Raw genomic sequence first — 19,897 nt, 5'->3', positions numbered from 1 at the left:
TTTCATGAAATGACTCATCCATTTCCTTCTGTATTCCCTCAATTCCTGTAATGGGGTGTGGCCATATGAAACCAATTCCAAGGTATATTCCCTCGTAAAACTGACCAGACGAGTTAATAGTCGATTCTACACAAAGCCAGTGCAAGCTGAAATTTCTATACGAGCTACTAAGCAACAACTACGTCCCTAAAAAATGAGAGTTTGGAACATTTCTGTTTGTAATCATCATACTCTAATGCCTAAAGAGAACTTTTTCCCAAAAGAAATAGACAAATGGTCTAAAAGTACACTTTATGGTTTGGGGTGAAAGTATGAGAAGGGAAGAAGGAGAAAGAAAAGAATGGAGGGAGGGACTGAGAAAGCAGGAAGAAAAAGCCACACGAAGAGGGTGTGGCACCTGGATCTTCATGTCTGGGTTTCAGGCCCATTCTGTGAAGCGTTAACTAGCAGGACAAGGAATCTTTTTCTAGGTAATGGGACGAGCCCCTAGCAGAGCCACAGAGCCACACCTGATAATCTTGGTTTGCAGCACAAAGCTCCCCCAAAGCACTTTCCAAACCTTGAGGCTATTTTATTTTTCCTCCATCGGCATTCTGTGTGATCACTGGTCCTCATACTCGTTTTGTATAGCATCTCTCCGGTAAGTCTTAAAAGATTTCCTTTCTGCCCCACAAGCAGACTAGGCTGCAAAAGCAGGTCCCACTGGACTGGAAGCTTCTCGTAAGTAGAAACCACGTCTTTTGACTTTGAAAAGCAGTATCGAACAGTGCAGGCCACTCAATGCACCACTGAGGAATGAATGAGTGGACAGTCTTGGCCTTTATCAAGCACCCATGCCATACCCACCAGAGCAGGTCTGGAGGCCACTCACCCTCCCGCCCTGTAGGGTTGGGGTGTCACACCGCAGGTGGCCATCAACCAAGCAGGGTAGCAATTATTCAACTTGCCTGCTCAGAGGGTCCCAAGTGTGGCCACAGAGGACAGTGATAGGTCATCAGTACCAAAGCCCTCCCAAGACCAGGCCCAGGACAAGCTTCCCAGATGCAGAGAAACTAAACGTAGCCCCTAAGACTATTTACTGCCTGCCTTCAGGAAACTCCAATCCATGAAGGTAAGGGTGTGACTTATTCACTACTTAGCCCTCGTCACTATACTGTACCTGACCTGTGGTCAGTGCTTATAAATACCTGGTGGTTGGCTGGACGGAAGTGGGAATTAATGCATGAAAGAGTAGGTATGTGAGGGATCAAATGGGCCAGTGAATGGAGTGAGAAAGGAGGAAAGTTGATATTTTGTTTAAATTGAGACTACTTCTCAATAATCAATAGTAATGATTTAGTGACTAGACAGGCAAACCACTGAGCTGATGGTGCTTTGGGGATACCCTAAACTTATGCCCAAAGTTATAGTGAAGAATAATAGACTTTGTTTTTTCATAAGTCTCTATAAAATAGAATGCTTATTAACTGATTTTTTAAAAATCACTTCCAATTTGGACTATGAAAACATTTAATGGATATTACTATTCGTTGGTCCTCAAAGCAGGGAATCTAGATGATGTAACTTCCTTTGTATTAGATGGCCACAGATTAAAATAATCAGATGGTTGATAGTAAGGGATTTAAATCTAGTTCATTCCATGGGACTCTCCAGGCCAACCCAGGAGGCTGAGGCCATAGCTGGCCCGTCTGATGAGACAACCCAGCAGCCTCACCATGGAGAGAGGGGAGGTAGGAAGGATGCCCTCCATCTGTATTCTTTTTTCAAAGTCTAACCTCTGCTGGGATCCTTTTTCTTTTTTTTTTTTTTTTTTTTTTAAAGATTTTATTTATTTATTTGAGAGAGAGACAGCAAGAGAGAGCACGAGCAGTGGGGAGAAGCAGACTCCCCGCTGGGCAGGGAGCCCAATCCCAGGACCCTGGGATCATGACCTGAGCCCAAGGCAGACATTTCACCAAATCAGCCACCCAGGTGGCCCTCTGCTGGGATCATTGATGGTGATGGGTATTGTACTACCAATGTCAACAGAAAAAAAATGGCATCTTGCCACCTCCCTTTTTCATCAAAGACAGCAACTGGAGATCTGATTCACACTAAACCTTTTATCATGATAAACTGTGAATGACTAGACGGTTTGTCCTCTCTCAAGCAGGTGTGAGTAGGGCACGGCCAAGTTTCCCCCCCTAACATTTTCAAGATATATTGTGGTACGAAGGCCTGAACTGTGTAAGAAATGTCCTTCAGGGATCCCTGGGTGGCGCAGCGGTTTAGCGCCTGCCTTTGGCCCAGGGTGCGATCCTGGAGACCCGGGATCAAATCCCACGTCGGGCTCCCGGTGCATGGAGCCTGCTTCTCCCTCTCCCTGTGTCTCTGCCTCTCTCTCTCTCTCTCTGTGTGACTATCATAAATAAATAAAAATTAAAAAAAAAAAGGCCTTGAGCCACAGGCAAAGGCAGGAAGCTAACCCAATATTCAGAAGCATGACTGAACAATTTTCCAAGTGAGATGAGCTGAGCCAGAGCCTTTGTGCCTGTATGAGACAGGAAATGGTAGCTTCTGAGAACAGCTTGAGGTGACACTCAACGGTATTTTCTCAGAAAGGAGTGAAATGCTTTTGGTCCCGCCTGCAGGGGCTACTGCCCTGGGTGCCCGCTGTGTCACACTCCTCTCCTGACTCTGAAGCCCCAAAATGCATCTGCAATGAATGTATTTCATGTGCCTCACGTGCATATTTCTGGGTTTAACATTTCTCATATTGGTCCACGTCTACCGTCTTAAAATTACCTGGCGGAGTTTCTTGTTTAGCACATGTAAGAATAAGGGTGTGTCCTGCAATCTTGAACGTGTCTTGAACACAGTTAAATACAGCACTTACAATTCATTCGTGTAGTTAGTGCTCAATTCTGCACATTATTCTGCATATAATCCACATTATTATTCTGCATTAGAGGTTCTCAGAGGACGGTTACCAGCTGCACACAATCCTCTTTACGACTGCACACTAGCCAGTATTGCTGACCGCGGAGAACAGTTGCTGAAAGTTGTTCACCACCCAATGGTTGCCGGGACAGCTAGCTAATTCTGCTGTGTTCTCTAATTAGCTTTCCACACAGAAAGAAAAGGCACTAACAGCATCCCCAATCCATTTCCCAAAGATTTCTTTCTGGGACAATGTGATCTGCATCTTTTATTCATGGTATGTGGCCTCTTCTTTATAATTTAGCTCAGTTTAACACACACCTCAAGCTTCCTCTTGAAACTAATGTTCCAAATCTCTAGCTCTTTCATCTGTAACATAAGGAAGTAACAGACCACATGGCCAAGGACAAAGGATAATGCATCAAGAACAGAGTTAAGGGACCATGCATCATATAGGAACCCCCACAGATCAAGGGCGGCGGGTACTCAGAACTGCATCTGTGTTGAGACTTTCTATCTCCCTTGAAAGAACAAGCCAAGAGAGATGCTGATTAAGAAGCACTGTACCTGTGTGTGGGGACAACTCATCCAGCAGCTTCACCATGCCTTCTCCTTGCTTGGAGGTCCACATCTTGATGGGAGACCCGCCTCCAATCCTGCGGTACTGCTCCTGAATTTTGGGGGTTCGGCGTTTGGCGATGATTGGTGCCAGCTTGCTAAATCATTTAACAGGTAGGTTAAGTGGATTTTATTCCACTTTAGCAACCTCAGAAACTACTCAATAGAAAAGATGAGCAAAATTGTAAGAAAATCCTACCAAGATCAAGCCTTTAAAAACAGTAGCTTTGAGTGACAACAGTTAACTGTTTTGGCCTCAATTAGAGAGAGAAAACTAAAGCCACTGCTGCCCCCCATGTTATTCTAGCAACACACCCTGAAGATTCAGGACACTAAACACCCATGCACAGATCCTAGAGGTGTGCTAGTCACTCCTGTAACACTTCCTGATCCTACACCTATAGGAACTAGGATATAGAAGAAATTAGCAAGCATATATCCCTCTTACTTTAAGAAAATGCTTATTAATCACAGATATATTTGCATATGTGAGCAGAGATGTACACAAACCACATGAGTGTTCATTATAACATGTAAACAATCTATATGTCTACCAGTGAGCCACTGATTAAATAAATTAAGGTTTGACCAGACAATGCAATTCTATATAGTCATGGAAAAAAAAAAAAAAAACCAGATCTATCTTATCTGCTATGGAACAATCTCCAAGATACATTGTTAAGTTTAAAAAGAAAACAACAACAAAGTGTTAAATAATGTACATATTCACATTTGTGTTGAAAAGGAAGGAGGTATATACATATGTGCATATATACCTACATCTCTATAAAGATACATATATGCCTGCACATGCATGAAACTATTTCTGAATGTAACCAGAAATACATGTGTACAATTACAGATCTCTCTGTTTCTGGTTACATCTGTAACCTCCCAGGCAAGTGTTGGAGCCCAAAAAGTGGGACACTTGATTTTTACAGAACATTTTTTCTGCTATCTGCACTTTTTATCATAAGCATGTATAAATTTTTCATTACAAGAACCTATTTTAGAAGAGAAGGAAGGAGGGAGGGAGGGATAAAAGGAAAGAGCCACAGTCCATATTTACAGTACAAATGAATCGTAACCAATGTTTCCCTATTAATCAGCTGCTGAGTGCCAAGTACAAATATATGTGTAACAATCTTTAAAGGGACTACAGCTGTGTCAAGGCAACTGCAATTTGCCTTCCCAGAGCTCTGGGAAGGAAAGGGCTCAAAGAGAACCCTACCCCCCCCCCCCAAAAAAAAAGAAAAAGAAACCCCCCAACTTGCTTTCTCTCTCCCTCACAATTCTTTCATTATCACATCCTTCTTATACCTAATGGAAAATAATAATGCTGCTCTAACCAGTATCAGATATGCATTAAAACCATTTAGTTATTGAAACCAAAGGACTGAGGTTCAGGCAAGATGCAAGGCACAAGTTAGGAATAAGTGCAGGTGTTTATACGTGTCTTACTCCTGAATAGGAAGTGTCATGAGGTCTCGGTCCAAGAAGAGCCTCAGAAGGAAGTCGTGAACATCTCCCACGGTTTCAGGGCCTCCCATGTTTAGCATTAATATTCCCGTTTTCGGCTTCCTACAGAAAATAAAAAGCAATGGTTGATTTGTAACTTTCTTTCTCCTCCAGGTTACAATCTTGGTTCAGCTAGCAAACTCACATCCAATCTGTTCAAAGCAAAGGTACAAACCTACACAGCTGCTTGCTGGCATCACAGGGCTACCTATCTGGGAAAGTATCAGGCTTCTGATTCTGTACAGTCCCAGCTCTGACTCTGACCTCAGTCCCCTGGCACCATCGGTGACGCTGGTCTTCTCTGGGCTCCGTTAAATCATCAGGCCTGAACAAAGATCCCCTTCTTTAGGGACTGAGAGCCAAGGTGTAAATCTATAATTGTCCAGAGGCTGGAGCAACTGTTCATGTCAATGCCTTATGAATACACAAATTACTCGGTGTTTCCAAACTTTGGTTTCCTCATCTATAAAACTGAGTCCACCAACTATCTCAAAAGGTTGTTTTGAGAATTAAATAGTGTGCTTAGTTATTTAGCATGATCCAGAACATATACTTTCTATCACACACCAAGAAGCCGTGGGTTTCCCAAAGTTTAAACTTCCAGAGTATAATACCAGCCCACGTCTAATTCTTTCATTTGCTCCCTTCTCTTTAGTTAATTATTAAATTAAATTTTTACTGACAAATTATTTCTTGCTACTCTCCTTCCTTCTCCAGAGCCTGCCTTTACTACTTCTTCAGTGTCTCCTGGTACAATAAAGTACACTTCTCACTTGGCACTCACCTCTCCATCCTCCATGTAGAGCCACTGCTTAGGGGACTCCTGCAAGAAATTGCTCTAACTTATTCAGATAGGTCCCAGGCTGAAGAATCAAGCACTGAACCAGCAAGAAGAAGAGAAAAAAAAAAAAAAAAAAAAACCAAGCAGTTTTGGGGAAGTTAAATAAACAAAAGGACTGTGCAAACCATAAACCTCTAACATCCAGAGTGACTCTGGAGCCTGCAGGCTAAGGAGAGCCAGGCCAAGATGAGTCTTCCATTCCTCAACACCTTCCAGGTGCAAGGTGGAGCCAGAGTGGGGCCAAGAGCCTCCCTCATGCTTCCTTGCCTACCAGAAGCTCAAGACTGGAGGCCTGGAACGATGAGGTCACAGCCAGAGATGAGACCCTGGAAAACTGGAGGCCTGTGTGCTCCCATGAACACCAGCCCTGTGACGGCAGTGAAAATGTCTGTGGCGGGGCGGGTGGGGGGGGGGGGGGCACACACTAAAGGACAAGGAGTGTTTCTTCCATTCATGCTTTTTTTTTTGTATTTGTAAGAATTTAGATATAATTTACATACCATAAAATCTACTTTAAACAATTCAGTGGTTCCTAACATATGCACAAAATTATGTGACCATGACAACTATCTAGTTCCTAAGCATCTTCATTGCCCTGAAAGAACATTCTCACACACTAGAGCCATTCCCCTTCCTCCCTTCTGCTCACTCCTGGCAACCACTAATCTGCTTTCTGGGTCTATGGATCTGCTATTCGTAGAAATAGAATCACATACGTGACCCTTTGTGTCTGGCTTCTTTCACTTAGCATAAAATTTTCAAGGTTCATCCATGTGATAGCATGAATCAGTACTACTTTCCTTTTATGGCTGAATAATATTCCACTGTATCTATGGATGGATGTACTCTTTATTCATTCTTGATGAAGCAGCTGAAGAATAATCAGCCTGAGGTCAATTTAAAACACCATTATTGGGGCGCCTGGGTGGCTCAGCCAGTTAAGTGTCTGCCTTCGGTTCAGGTCATGATCCCAGGGTCCTGGGATCGAGTCCCACATTGGGGCTCCCTGCTCAGCTGGGAAGCCTGCTTCTCCCTCTCCCTCTGCCCTTCCCCCTCAACTTATGCTCTCTCTCTCAAGTAGATTCTCAAATACAAAAAAATAAAACACCATCATTACAAATACCGAGAGGCCCCACTTTCTTATTTATTTATTTATTTATTTATTTATTTATTTATTTATGATAGTCACAGAGAGAGAGAGAGGCAGAGACACAGGCAGAGGGAGAAGCAGGCTCCATGCACCGGGAGCCCGATGTGGGACTCGATCCCGGGTCTCCAGGATCGCGCCCTGGGCCAAAGGCAGGCGCCAAACCGCTGCGCCACCCAGGGATTCCTAAGGCCCCACTTTCTAACCGTCTTACATCAAGACCACCTCTAACTGCTGCAGTGACTGAGCCGATCCTGCCCAGATGGCTCTTGTTTGGAAGACCATTCCTAATCTAAAGCCAATGCGATCACAATGACATTTTAATTGCAATTTTTAAACAAACGCTAACAACATTTGGTGTAATGTGAGGCAGCAGAGTGTGTCAAATTTATACAGCCTTGAAAACTGTTTCCTTGAGCAAATACAGTACAGGTGAATGAGGAAGAAATCTGAATTCTCAGCCTAACTCTCAAAATAAAAACCAATTCCTGGAGTAAAGGGAATGTTGCATCCCGGTGAAGTGAGGGCTTCCAACGCAGACCCCATTATAAGGATGAACCAAGTTCCCTTTTCACATCATTGTCTTGGACCGGCATTTCTCTCCCTCGGCACTACTGACATTTGGGGCTGGCTGATCCTTTGCTGTGGAGGGCTGTGTGGTGCATTGCAGGGTTGCAGTAGCATCCTGGCCTCTACTTGCTAGATGGCAATAGCACACAACTCACCCTGAGTTGTGACAACCAAAAATGTCTCCGGACATTGCCAAATACATCTGGGGGATCTGAGGGGAAGCTACCCCCCTCCCTCTACTGAGAACCACGGATGGGGGTTTAATCTCCCTTTTACTAAACCAAGCAACTATATGTCCTTGTCCTACAACTTTTCCACTTCCTCTGACTAAAAGTCCTAGCAATGAATTTATAAGCTGATATTCAGTTTTCTTTTCTTGATACCTGAAAATTCCAGATTCATTATATTGCAAAATTGTAATACTCCCTTAATCTTTCTACTTAGACCACCAGTGTTCTGGGATCTTGTCTCTCACCCTCAAAATCTGTGACTCACAATAAATTAAGCGCATTTTTCCATGGACTGCTGCCAGTTAATAGATTACTGGTTAAGAAACCCCAAGCTAAGAGACTTACCTAAGCCACAGAGGGTATCAATGTGCAAACGAGATTTAGAACTGTTTTTCGTCTATGACACCTGAGCTCCAAACAAGAGTGGCTTTAAATTGGATGTTACTCTGCCCTGCAAACCCATGTTTTGTAAACCATGCTGATCTTACACATGAAAGAGATGCACACAATTTGAAAATACCTAAATACACATGCACTTAATTCAAAACTGTGTTGTGCATGATGAATGGCGCATTAGCTGTCCGAGTCTGACACCCTCTATTCGAGAATGTGAAGTGTAAAGCTTTAGCCAGTCTCTTGTCTCTCCTCCTCTCCAGACAGAGCCCACCTGAGACCAAGCTCTGAACGTCAATTTCCCTTTGTTTGAATGTAAAAGTGTAAATAGCATAACATATTTAAAATTTCTCACTTGAAATGGTTTCAACATTTTGCCATTTTTATATTCTGGGACTCTCCAAATATGAGCCTTTTCCTTTTAACTACTAATTATTCATAAACTTAAGATCATCAATTAATAAACAAACAGCTTCATTCTGTTACACTGTATAGAGTCAGCATAAAGATACATAAAGATAAAGAAACAAAATCTACCTCTTCGTGAAACCTCCAAGATGTAATCAGCCTGAGGATCTGTGCTGCTTCTAGACAAGGTTTGGCAAACTACAGCCGGTGAGTCAAATCACCCTGTTTTGGTAAATAAAGTTTTATTGGCAGCTCCACCCATTATTTCACAGATTCTCTATGGGCCACTCTCACATTATAACAGCAGAGTTAAATGGCAGCAAAGAGATTGAATGGCCCACTATGGAGCCCTTTGCAGACAAGCCTGCTGACCCCTGGTCTAGTGGAGGGTTAGTGCACCGTCTCGTCCACTCTCATCTGAGCACTAAGCAGCACAGGCCTTCATAACGTCTGGGACCAGAATGATACACAGAAACATTCATCATTTCTATTATTTCAACACCAGAAATAAGTGCCGTGTAACGTGGGAATGGATAAATTATGATCCAATAAAATACTCTTAAGAGGCGCCTGGGTGGCCCAGTTGGTTAAGCATCTGTCTTCAGCTCAAGTCATGATCTCAGGGTCCTGGGATCGAGCCCCATGTCGGGCTCCCTGCTCAGTGGGGAGTCTGCTTCTCCGTTTCTCCCCAACCCTTTCTGCAATCTGTCTCAAATAAATACAATCTTTAAAAAACAAAAAGTAAGAAATTAAATACTCTTAAGCTATTAAAGTAATGGTGAACATCTATATTTACATGGTGGATATTTATTGAATTTAAAAAGAAATTATAAAAACAGTATGTGCAGGATTGTCACATTTTGGTAAACATACACTGAATAAATATCATTAGTTATAGAGACAAAAATACTAGGTGGTAAAATTCTCAATCAGTGATTTTTTTTTATTTTATTTTATTTTTTTTTGCCTGTCTATAGTTCCTAAAATGAACTCATTTCTTTTGGGTAAATGTGATGTAAAGTTACTTAATGGAATTTATGTATTTTTTAGATTTTTATTTAATTTAATTTTAATGATTTTAATATTAAGGCTATTTATAAGGCTGCTGCTACTGGCATAAAACAGTAATGAAATAATGTTTCTCCCAGGATGCCACACTGCATCAAGTTCTTCAGGTTATACCAAATATTCACGCTAAACCCTAAGTACTTAAAGTACTTTGTACTTTGTATCATGGCTGAAGTGAGACAAAAGGCGCCAAGGAGGTATGGGGGAAATGGTGTCCATGTCAGCAGGACAGAAACAGCAACTGTGCTTTCTGTTTTCCTCACCAGATTCGATCATTTAGGAGGCCAGAGAGTTGAAAAGAGATGATCTGTGGCCCCACCCCTAAGGCTCTATCCCATCCAAAACCTCGGTTTACCCAGTATTCAATCAACGTCCCCAGGATCACACAATAAAAAATAATAAACACGAAATAAGACTATTTATTTTCATAGCTGTATCGCTTCCATGGAACTTCTGGTCTAGAAGAAAGGCCAAGGAGTTAAGAGTTCACAGCTACCTTTCTTCTTCCGCTCTGCTAGTGCTGAAGAGTGCTACTGCTGTGTACTCATCTAAATGACCGCCTTTTAGAATCTTGTGTTGCTTCTGAACCAAGGAAGACTTAAGGAGCGCCGAGGCTCCTGTTATGGAAGGGGACACCCAACAACAACGCCATGCCTGCTGACATCCACCAGCAAACAGCAGGGGCAAAGTATGAAGCAGGTTTTCATTTCTTTAACAAATCACAAATCATATTACGTCATTTCTAATTACGTTCACTGTGTTAACAGTGAAAAACAATGGGTGGAGTTTACTACATAAATTCTTGACAGATTAGTTATTCTTTATCCTATACAGGACATACATTTCATAGGTGTAATTATGTTAGGTTCTTAAGTACATTTCCAGCAAACGTACAATTTGTGTTCCATGACATATTCCAGAACTAAATTGCTACATGATCTGCAGACTGTTCTGAGCTATGCGTCCTTTAACAAAAGCCTTGTGGGATTTTCATTTGTCAATCACACCTCAATAAAGCCAGAAAAAAAAAAAAAAAAAAAAGGTTTTTTTTTTAAAATGTTTAAATCTGTATAAACTTCCAAAAAAAATTTAAAATCTTAGGAGTGTATGAGTGTGTGTGTGTGTGTGTGTGTGTGTGTGTGAAATCTGTAGTCTTCTAGCTATTGAAAGAAAGCCAAGAATATAACACCCCATTCCTTATCTACTGGCATTCCTGGGCAGCTTTCCTCCTAAGGCAGCTTGTATCCACTCTCTCATTGTGTTTGCATCAACAATGAAGTTCTTATTAGTACCTAAAATTAGATTCATACCTCTTCCCCGGTTGAACTTGAGGTTTCAGGCTTCTGGCACGTTGGGCTGTTTCTGTGGCAGCCACCGCCGTGGCTCCAATCGACTGGCACCTCCATGGCTGGTGGGCCCTTGAGCCGCCATGCATCACTGTGACAAAATTAAAGTAGCAGCATGAAATCTAGCTGGGAAGTAATTTCTTTGGAAGAGGTCCTCAGGGTATCGGTCCTGGATTTCAAATTTAAAGAGATGCTGTAGCACAGGTGATTTTCCCAGCATTTCTCTGCATGTGGGTAAAAGCACTTAAGACTTGGGGGGGGCACCCCCTAGGGTGGTTTCTCAGGACCCGCACCAGCCTTTTTAGAAACACACCTCACTTGGCCTTGGCAGATTTCGACAAGATCCCTCATGGGAATCACTGCACCTTTCTGGAAGTTACTGGCAGCAGCATGCTGCTCATATGAAAGGCGACAAGCCTGCAGGACAGGCTGAGAGCCACTGACTTGGGACTGGCAGTTGCATACACCTCATCTGTGTATAAGCCTTCTCCCAAAAAGCACCTGTCCTGAGAACCCCAGCACTGCCCTTGGACCCTGACGAGGGGTGAGAGCTCTACTTTAGAGGGCCCATTTGGCCCTCCTCCTGCTGCAGCTCCCCCCATGGAGTATGCAGCCAAGGATTCACAGACCCCGGAGTCCACGACCCACATTCCTGACCGGTCTCCCAGGACCCAGAACGCCAGAACTGCCTGTCCCCAGAGCCCCATACCCACTGCCAGGGTCTGCATAGGCCTCCCTCCTAGATCTAGCCTCCTGAGGTCTGACTGTGCCATCAGCACTAGCAATCCTTGACCAGAGGGGAAGCTGTTTGCAGGGATAAGAACAGAGCCTAAACACACAGACTGGAGCGTCCACTCTGGTGTACGTGCAAGACCCTTCACTACACAGGGTGGAGCCGGCAGTGGAAAGAGAAGCAGGGAAGCCTACAAGCCAGGGGCAACCCTCCCCAGGCCGTGACGTTTCCGTAAGAACCCTGAAGTGCACCCTGCCAGGTGGTGAGGAAGGTCTAGTTGCCAGTAGTGGAGAATAAAACACATCTCACAGGTCGTCAGCTTGTTATCCCCACATATGGTACGTGGCTCTCCATGTGCATCTTGTCCTGGCCCCTCCGAGTTAGGTGTGGGCCTGGAGAACCCTCCTGAACTGGGGAGTCCGTGGCCATCCTTAGCTGCAGCATGAAGAATAGTCATCCTTAAACCACATTCAGCGAAATTAAACTGAACCTATGCAGGTATTCAAGATGGCAATGCGGGACAGTGGTGCCCGCTGGGCCCCACAAGGTACACATGCCCTCCCTTCCCCGTTCTCAAACCAGCTGCTTTGAAACCAGCTCGAGGTCAGACCCCTTCCACATATGAGTCAGAGGAGTCCTGGGGAGGAACGAGGGCTGTGGATCAGCAGATCTGACTGCATCCAGCTCTGCCACTTTCTAGTAATGTGACTGGGGCCAGGCTATACTCTGAGCTTTAGTTTCCCAGTAAAATGATGACACCTCACTATCAGGATCCATGTGATGATCACAACAGATAAGACCAGTGATGCACTCTGCACAGCACCTGCCACATAGGATTAGTGCTGGCAGTGGTTTCATTTGTAAGTGTCTAGAGCACAGGGACTACACCTGGTCCGATTCTTTTTCACCTACTCTGTCTACATGATATAGGAGAATGGTATCTCCAGGCCCCTTAGATTTCCAACTATCCATATTGTGCACATTCCCAACAGAGCCAATTACGTGAACTTGTGCTGAATAGTCCTTATTAGCTCAAAGTGGAAGTGCAAAGATTGACATAAGGAAGTTCAATTCCGCTCAAATGAAGTCTCAAACCAACTCATATCCCCTTATTTTAGACAAGTTCAATTCTGAACTGCATGGGATTTAACCAGGTTCTCAATCATGCCCAAATGTCTGCAATGCCTTATATGAATGAGATTACACTGGACTCCATGGGGCATCGGAATAGAATTCGGGCATTACATGATTTGACTGCTCGTAATAAGATTTCCTCCTGTGATTCTCAAAAAGGAAGTGGTAAAAGGGAATCGGGGTGAGTTGACTAGAGTCGTCAACTAGTACTTTAGTATTCCCTAGTCCAATCTGGGAGCTGGTAACTTTTCAAGTTGCTGAACTATTGCCATGCCCTACACTTACAAAATCCTCTGTGGTTGGACAGATTCTCAGGGTAACGCTGCTAATAATGGGTCCTCTGTGCTCAGGACTTAGGGCTCACACAACCACCTCTCAAGAACTTCTCTATACCACTCCTCTCCCCTAATGATCTGAAGTTCCCAGAGAAACAAAGAGTAGTTTCTGACCAAACGATTAGTACACATGTAGCTAAAGGAGTTTAAAGTACTTATTCAGAGGGCCAACTGAGACTCTTGAATATACTCTGCTCACAGCTTAAGAGAAATCCAAAGGCAGGGGCCTTTGGGTGGCTCAGTTGATTAAGCATCTGACTTTGGCTCAGGTGTTGATGTCAGGATCCTGGGCTTCTCACTCAGCTGGAGTCTGCTTCTCCCTCTGCCCCTCCCCCAGCTCATGCTGTCTCTCTCTCTCAAATAAATAAATAAAATCTTTAAAGAAGGAAAAAAAAAAAAAAAAGAGGGACGCCTGGGTGGCTCAGCGGTTGGGCATCTGCCTTCAGCTCAGGGTGTGATCCCGAAGTCCCAGGATTGAGTCCCACATTGGGCTCCCTGCAGGGAGCCTGCTTCTCCCTCTGCCTGTGTGTCTCTGTGTGTCTCTTATGAATAAATAAATAAAACCTTTAAAAAAAAGAGAGAGAGAGAGGAAATCCAAAGGCACACACAGCACTGTGTGGCATAGAGTGTACTTTTTCCAGAGCCAGACAGATCAAGTGGAGATCCTGGATACAACCAAACAGGCTATACATGGGCAACTCAAAGAACTACTCCAAGCCTCACTTTTCTCATCTGTAAAATGGTGACAAGGCCAACCCTAAGGGCTGTCATAAAGATTAGGAAAAATGTTTAAATCTATGTCCAGCCCCAAGAACAATGCCTGGCACACTGCATGTAGTTAAACAAGACGTAAGAATACTCAATAGCAGGGACTTGCCCACTTATGACCCAAGACCAGGTACTCTAGTCCTACCTATGAAATGAACTTCTAGCCTACCTTTGGAAGGCCTACAAACCACAAAGGCGGTAAAATGAGGAGAATGCAGAAGAGAATGTAAAGAAAGCAGAACTTTGTAACTCCTGGACAAACTCAAAAGGTAAAGCATTCAAAAGTATATCTGTAACTTAAGTGCATGGGTAACAACTGTTTCTCCAAAACCAAATTATTTAATATTTTGGATGCTTAGAAGTGGGGCAGGGAGGGTATAAGGCAAGGCACACTAGTACTTAAATACATAATAGAGCCCTTTTCTATCACATAAGAGCTGAGGCTTATTTCAAAAGTTACTTATAAAAATACTTACCATTTTCAAAATTAACAGAAATAACATCCTACAGTGTGACTATTAGTAAACGCTTGTAGAGAGGAGGTTTGAAAAAAATAATTATTTCCTGGCATGGCACGAAGATGTTCTATTGTCCTTAATTTAAAACACGGATACAAAAAAATATAAATAAAAAAATAAAACACGGATACTCTTCTTTATTATTCCAGAAAATTTTTTCTAATTATGAAAGAGATATATGCTTAGTGTAGAAGATTTGAAAAGGCAAAAAGAAAAAACAATTCATTGATCTACCAATTTTCTAATTTAATAAAATATGTAGCATACATAGTATGGGGCCCACCCCAAGGAGCTTCTTATTGATTCTGTAATATGCTAAAAATATAGTGTAAAACTTTGCACTTTTACTCTCAGAATTCATTTCCAAACTACTACTCAATTTTTCTTAACCCAGATGTTAATTCCTTCTTCCCAACAAGATGATTAGAGTATTATAACCACATCTTAAAATCAGAGTCCATAATTCAACTGGACTTCAGATCCACTTTTGCTATGGTTTCTGAATCCTTCCGCTTACTTATTTATAACCTGGACAACAAATCTTTTAAAGTTTCTCAAATTGTTCTATGACCTCAAATATAGAACCTGTCAGACTTTGCCACAGAAAGAAAAGGCCAAAGAAAGAAAACACTAATTCAATTCATCTTTCAGCCCCATTATTGGCACGGCACTTTGTCTTCTTAGAAGATAATGCCTCTCGCTTCCAAAACCCTTAGTAATCTGACCCGCGATATAAACTGGGTCCTGGGACGCCTGGGTGGCTCAGTGGTTGAGCATCTGCCTTTGGCTCAGGGTGTGATCCCGGAGTCCTGGGATCGAGTCCCACATCAGGCTTCCTGCATGGAGCCTGCTTCTCCCTCTGCCTGTGTCTCTGCCTCTCTCTCTGTCTCTTGTGAATAAATAAATAAATAAACTTAAAAAAAATAAAAAATAAAAATAAATCTTTAAAAAAAATTAAAAAAATAAACTGGGTCCTTATTATTTTCCTCACAAAGGCACCTTGGTAATAAATATAATAATAATAAATACAATAAAACCATAGGCACCTGCAATAAGACATGGAAATTCAAAGTGGATTCTCTCAGTAGGTGCCAGAATAATGAATTAGGGAACTTCTTGGAAAAATAAGTCAAGGGATGCCTGGGTGGCTCAGTGGTAGAGCATCTGCCTTTGGGTTATGTTGTGATCCCAGGGTCCTGGGATCGAGTCCTACATCGGGCTCCCTGCATGGAGCCTGCTTCTCCCTCTGCTTGTGTCTCTGCCCCTCTCTCTGGGTCTCTCATGAATACATAAAATCTTAAAAAAAAAAAAAAAAAAAGCCAAATCTGTGTCCCGTCACCATTCAGATGCATTAATTAAGCATCTAGGTATGCCCCAGCCTTCCACATAATAAAAATAAACACTTAGAGGGTCTCAATATTTCTCCTGGATGACAGGCACTGTGCTTTACCTGTATCCAGCTAACCTTCATGGCAAGCCTGTGAAGTATTAACCTTTCTCCTTTTACCTTTACCAAAGCTCAAAGCAGGTGAGTGCCCTGTTCAAGGGATCACAGTTAAAAATGCTGCAGAGCTAGTGTCCCAACCAGGTATTTCTTTTTTCTTTTTTTTTTTTTTTTTTAAGATTTCAATTATTTATTTGACAGAGAGAGAGAGAGAGCATAAGCAGGGGGAGCGGCAGGCAGAGGCAGAGGGAGAAGCAGATTCCCCCCAATGGGGGGCTCGACCCCAGAGCCCTGGGATAACGACCCCAGCCAGGGCAGACGCTCAACTAACTGAGCCACCCCGGCCGCCCCCAACCAGGTTATTTCTCCCGCAAACTCTCCTGGGCTCATCCTGCACACACCCTACACTCAAGATGTGCACCAGACACGGGTTGGGTGGGGCAGGTGGGTGGCTCAGGTCCTGATCTCAGGGCGGGATCGCGCTGGGTGGGGGAGGGCGGGGGGCTCCCTTGCCCAGCAGGGAGGCGGCTTCTCCCTTTCTCTGCTCTCTCTCTCTCTCTCTCTCTCTCTGTCTCTCTGTCTGTCTCAGATAAAGAAAAGAGGGCAGCGCGGGTGGCTCAGCGGTTTGGCGCCGCCTTCAGCCCCGGGTGTGATGCTGGGGACCCGGGGTCGAGTCCCGCGTCGGGCTCCCTGCGTGGAGCCTGCGTCTCCCTCTGCCTGGGTCTCTGCCCCTCTCTGTGTCTATATGAATAAATAAGTAAGATCTTTTGAATAAAGCAAGCAAGCAGGCCTGTTGGGTATCCAGTGCATCAATCAATGAAACAAACCAGCCTGTCGGTGGCCGGGGAGTCTGCCTTCTTCTCGAGAATCCCTAAGACAGCCGCGCACTCCGCCGGGCGGCGGCAGGTGAGGGCCGAGGCCCGAGGTGGGCGGGGCCTGGGCGCCGGGGCTGCGGACCTCGGCGGCGGTGCTGACACCCCTGCGGACACCCCGGAGGACACCCCTGCGGACACCCCGCCCTCCAGCCACGCTCCCGGCGGCGCCGGACCCCCGCGGGCTCTGCCGGGAAGACTGCGGCGCTGAGGAACTCGGGCACGGCCCAGGCCCCCGCCGCCCCGCCGCCCCGCGCCCGAGCGCCCCGGGACCCGCGCGGCCCCTCTCCCGCCCCTGCCCCGCCGCGCGGAGGCGCTCCCGGAAGCCCCAGGCCGCGGCGGGGCGGGGGCCGGGGGGGACCGCGGGGGGCGGGGGGGGCCGCGGAGCGGCGGGGGCACGGGCTGCCCGCTGCGCCACCTCGTCCCGGGATCCCCGCGGGCGCGGCCGCCGCCGCCTCACTTACGCCGCTCGCGGAGCCAGGCGCCCGCAGCTCGCAGGCCCGCAGCCATGTTGGTGCCGCCTGACAGCACTCCCGGGGCGGCCTCGGCCCGGGGCTCCTCCCGCCGCCGCGCGACCGGGGTCGGCCGCCAACGCCGCGAGCTGCTGCCACCGCCACCCGCCGCCGCCGCCGCCGGGCCTCGCGTCGCCGCCCCGGAGCCCGCGCCGCGCGCCTGCTCATTCGCCGGCCGCGGGGGCGGAGCCGGGGGCCGGGGGGCGGGGCCTGGGCGGGGGCGGGGCCTGGGCGGGGGCGGGGCCTTGGCCTCGGGGACGGAGCCCTAGGCTCGGGGGCGGGCCCTTGGCCTCGGGGGCGGGGCCTTGGCCTCGGGGGCGGGGCCTTGGCCTCGGGGGCGGAGCTCTTGCCTCGGGGGCGGGGCCTTGGCCTCGGGGGCGGGGCCAGAGAAAGACACGCCCCGCAGGAGCGCGCCCCGAGGGGGAGGGGCCCGCGCACCGCGCACCGCGCTACTGCGGCGCCCCAGCTCCCTGCAGTTCCCGGCACCGGAGCCCCCCACCCCCCGCCCCCGATCTCCCTGAACCAAGGCCGCGGCTGCATCTCCCAACCTAACCAAGGCAGGCACCGCAGTCACCACTCCGCAAAGGACTTGCCGGACATTTTTTCCCCACTCTTACTGAGCTTACGAGGATGCTTTTGCCTCAATTCTCCCGTTTGCTTTTGCGTCGTTACAAACTGTGCCAGGGGGATCCCTGGGTGGCGCAGCGGTTTAGCGCCTGCCTTTGGCACAAGGTGTGATCCTGGAGTCCCGGGATTGAGTCCCACGTGGGGCTCCCGGCATGGAGCCTGCTTCTCCCTCCTCCTGTGTCTCTGCCTCTCTCTATGTCTATCATTCATAAAATAAATAAATCTTTAAAAAAAAAAACTGTGCCGACCCAGTTTTATATGCTCGGCTTTCCGAATAGGAAAAGGAACTGTTTTATAGGAGGCAGTCACGAATGACACATTCTTCTTCTTCTTTTTTTTTTTTCATATTCTTCAATTGCTCTGTAAACCTCTCTCTATGGCACAGTTTGACAAGGTGGGACCAGGAAGCAAACATTACATTGCTAAGATGAGAAGAAGGAAACTTAAGGGAAACTGTCTGGCAAATGCGTTTCTAGGAGGGATGGCGTGGTGAATTTTGCAGGTATATCTGCGCCCCGTTGCAAGGTAGCCCTCTGGCCCCAATCCCGGAGGGCAATGGGCACCTCATTTCTAGCCATCCCTGCATTCTCACACCTCCACCTGCCCACCCTGCCCCTTGCTCTGTGCATCTTGGAGTACAAGACCAACCTTGGAACAGGAAGGTCTCAGGCATTATTCATCCATTGAGCAACCATTGACCACCTACTGTGTGCCCTGGAAAGACAGTAGTGGACAAAGCAGGCAAGGGGGCCTACATGGGGGTAGACAAAATAATCAGAATATGTATTATTTTGGATGATGATGAGCATTAGAAAGAAGGAAGCAACATGAGGGAGATGGGAGAAGGGACGGACACCAGTGCCATTTGAAACTGATGGGTCAGAGATCTCACTGACATCTGGACAAAGGCCTGATGGAAGGAAGGGGACAAGCTTTGAGGAATATTGGAATCTAGATTGAGTTAAAAATCACTTATCTGTAGCATAAAATTTATGTTTCTGATTGAATTAGTTTATTATTGAAGTTGGTCCAGCTTATGGTTATAAGCTAAATGTAAAATGTCATATTAAATAGATTATCTTTCATATTACCTACATGATCTCCAGATCCAAGCAGGAGACATTCCCTGAGAAATGAACAGTAAAACTTGCTCCAAGTACCAACTGCTTTCCTATATATTTTAACTCTCTTCTCTCGTGATGAAAATTACATGCATTTAATTTTCCCTTTAGAGGTGATCTTTATAATCTACTTCTCTACCCAAAGCTTAAATCCATTTCTTTTAAGCAAGCTGCACAAAAAAACAAACAAGAAAAAACCAAAAAACAAAAAACACCTCCACATTTTGAACTGCTGTGCTGGACAAAGTGTAGACAGATCTAGGTAAGGCTGAGGGTGTTAGATATCTGATATGCATGGGCTCTTCTCAGCTACTCTGGAAGGCTCTGGATAAGTCACCCTTCCATACCCAGGGCTGTGCCCTTTCTGCTAGATGGAGATAACAGGGTTCTTCTTGCCCCTCCTAGAGAAATGCTGATGATTAGTGGCAATGCACCAAGGTGCCAAAATCTCACATAATCAACAGCTGGGACAGGTATCTGACCAGAGAGGAACTAGCAACACATGCTTTATTAAATATGTCAACTTAAGAACATTTTAAAGAATTAATTAGCACTGTTTCAAATACTGTATTTACATCTTTTATTTTCATTTTTACTAACTTGAAAAAAACTCATTCAAAATATCTCATATATAAAACCCCCTGATCCACATATTAAGACTCAAGGTCCAAAAATTAAAATGTAAATAAATAAATAAATAAATAAATAAATATTCATGGGTCATAGATGGAAACAAATTCATTATTTTTCCAGAACATCGTAAAAAAAAAAAAAC

General features: G+C 45.4%; 1 protein-coding gene across 1 annotated transcript in view; it reads right to left on the bottom strand.

Moving 5' to 3' along the window:
- Positions 1–17,506, bottom strand: part of FECH (ferrochelatase) — a 35,991-nt gene extending 18,485 nt beyond the window's left edge. The window contains exons 1-4 of the mRNA XM_038525927.1: positions 17,327–17,506; positions 11,023–11,149; positions 4,999–5,118; positions 3,487–3,635 (exon numbers count right to left, since the gene is read on the bottom strand). Of these exons, the coding sequence (XP_038381855.1) occupies positions 3,487–3,635; positions 4,999–5,118; positions 11,023–11,149; positions 17,327–17,372 (442 nt within the window). The 5' untranslated portion in view covers positions 17,373–17,506. The remainder of the gene's footprint in view (positions 1–3,486; positions 3,636–4,998; positions 5,119–11,022; positions 11,150–17,326) is intronic.
- Between the last annotated feature and the right edge of the window lie 2,391 nt (positions 17,507–19,897).

The sequence above is a fragment of the Canis lupus genome, chromosome 1, assembly GCF_011100685.1.
Source record: "Canis lupus familiaris isolate Mischka breed German Shepherd chromosome 1, alternate assembly UU_Cfam_GSD_1.0, whole genome shotgun sequence".
Lineage (NCBI taxonomy): Eukaryota > Metazoa > Chordata > Mammalia > Carnivora > Canidae > Canis > Canis lupus.
This window is presented reverse-complemented; position numbering and strand designations above follow the sequence as displayed.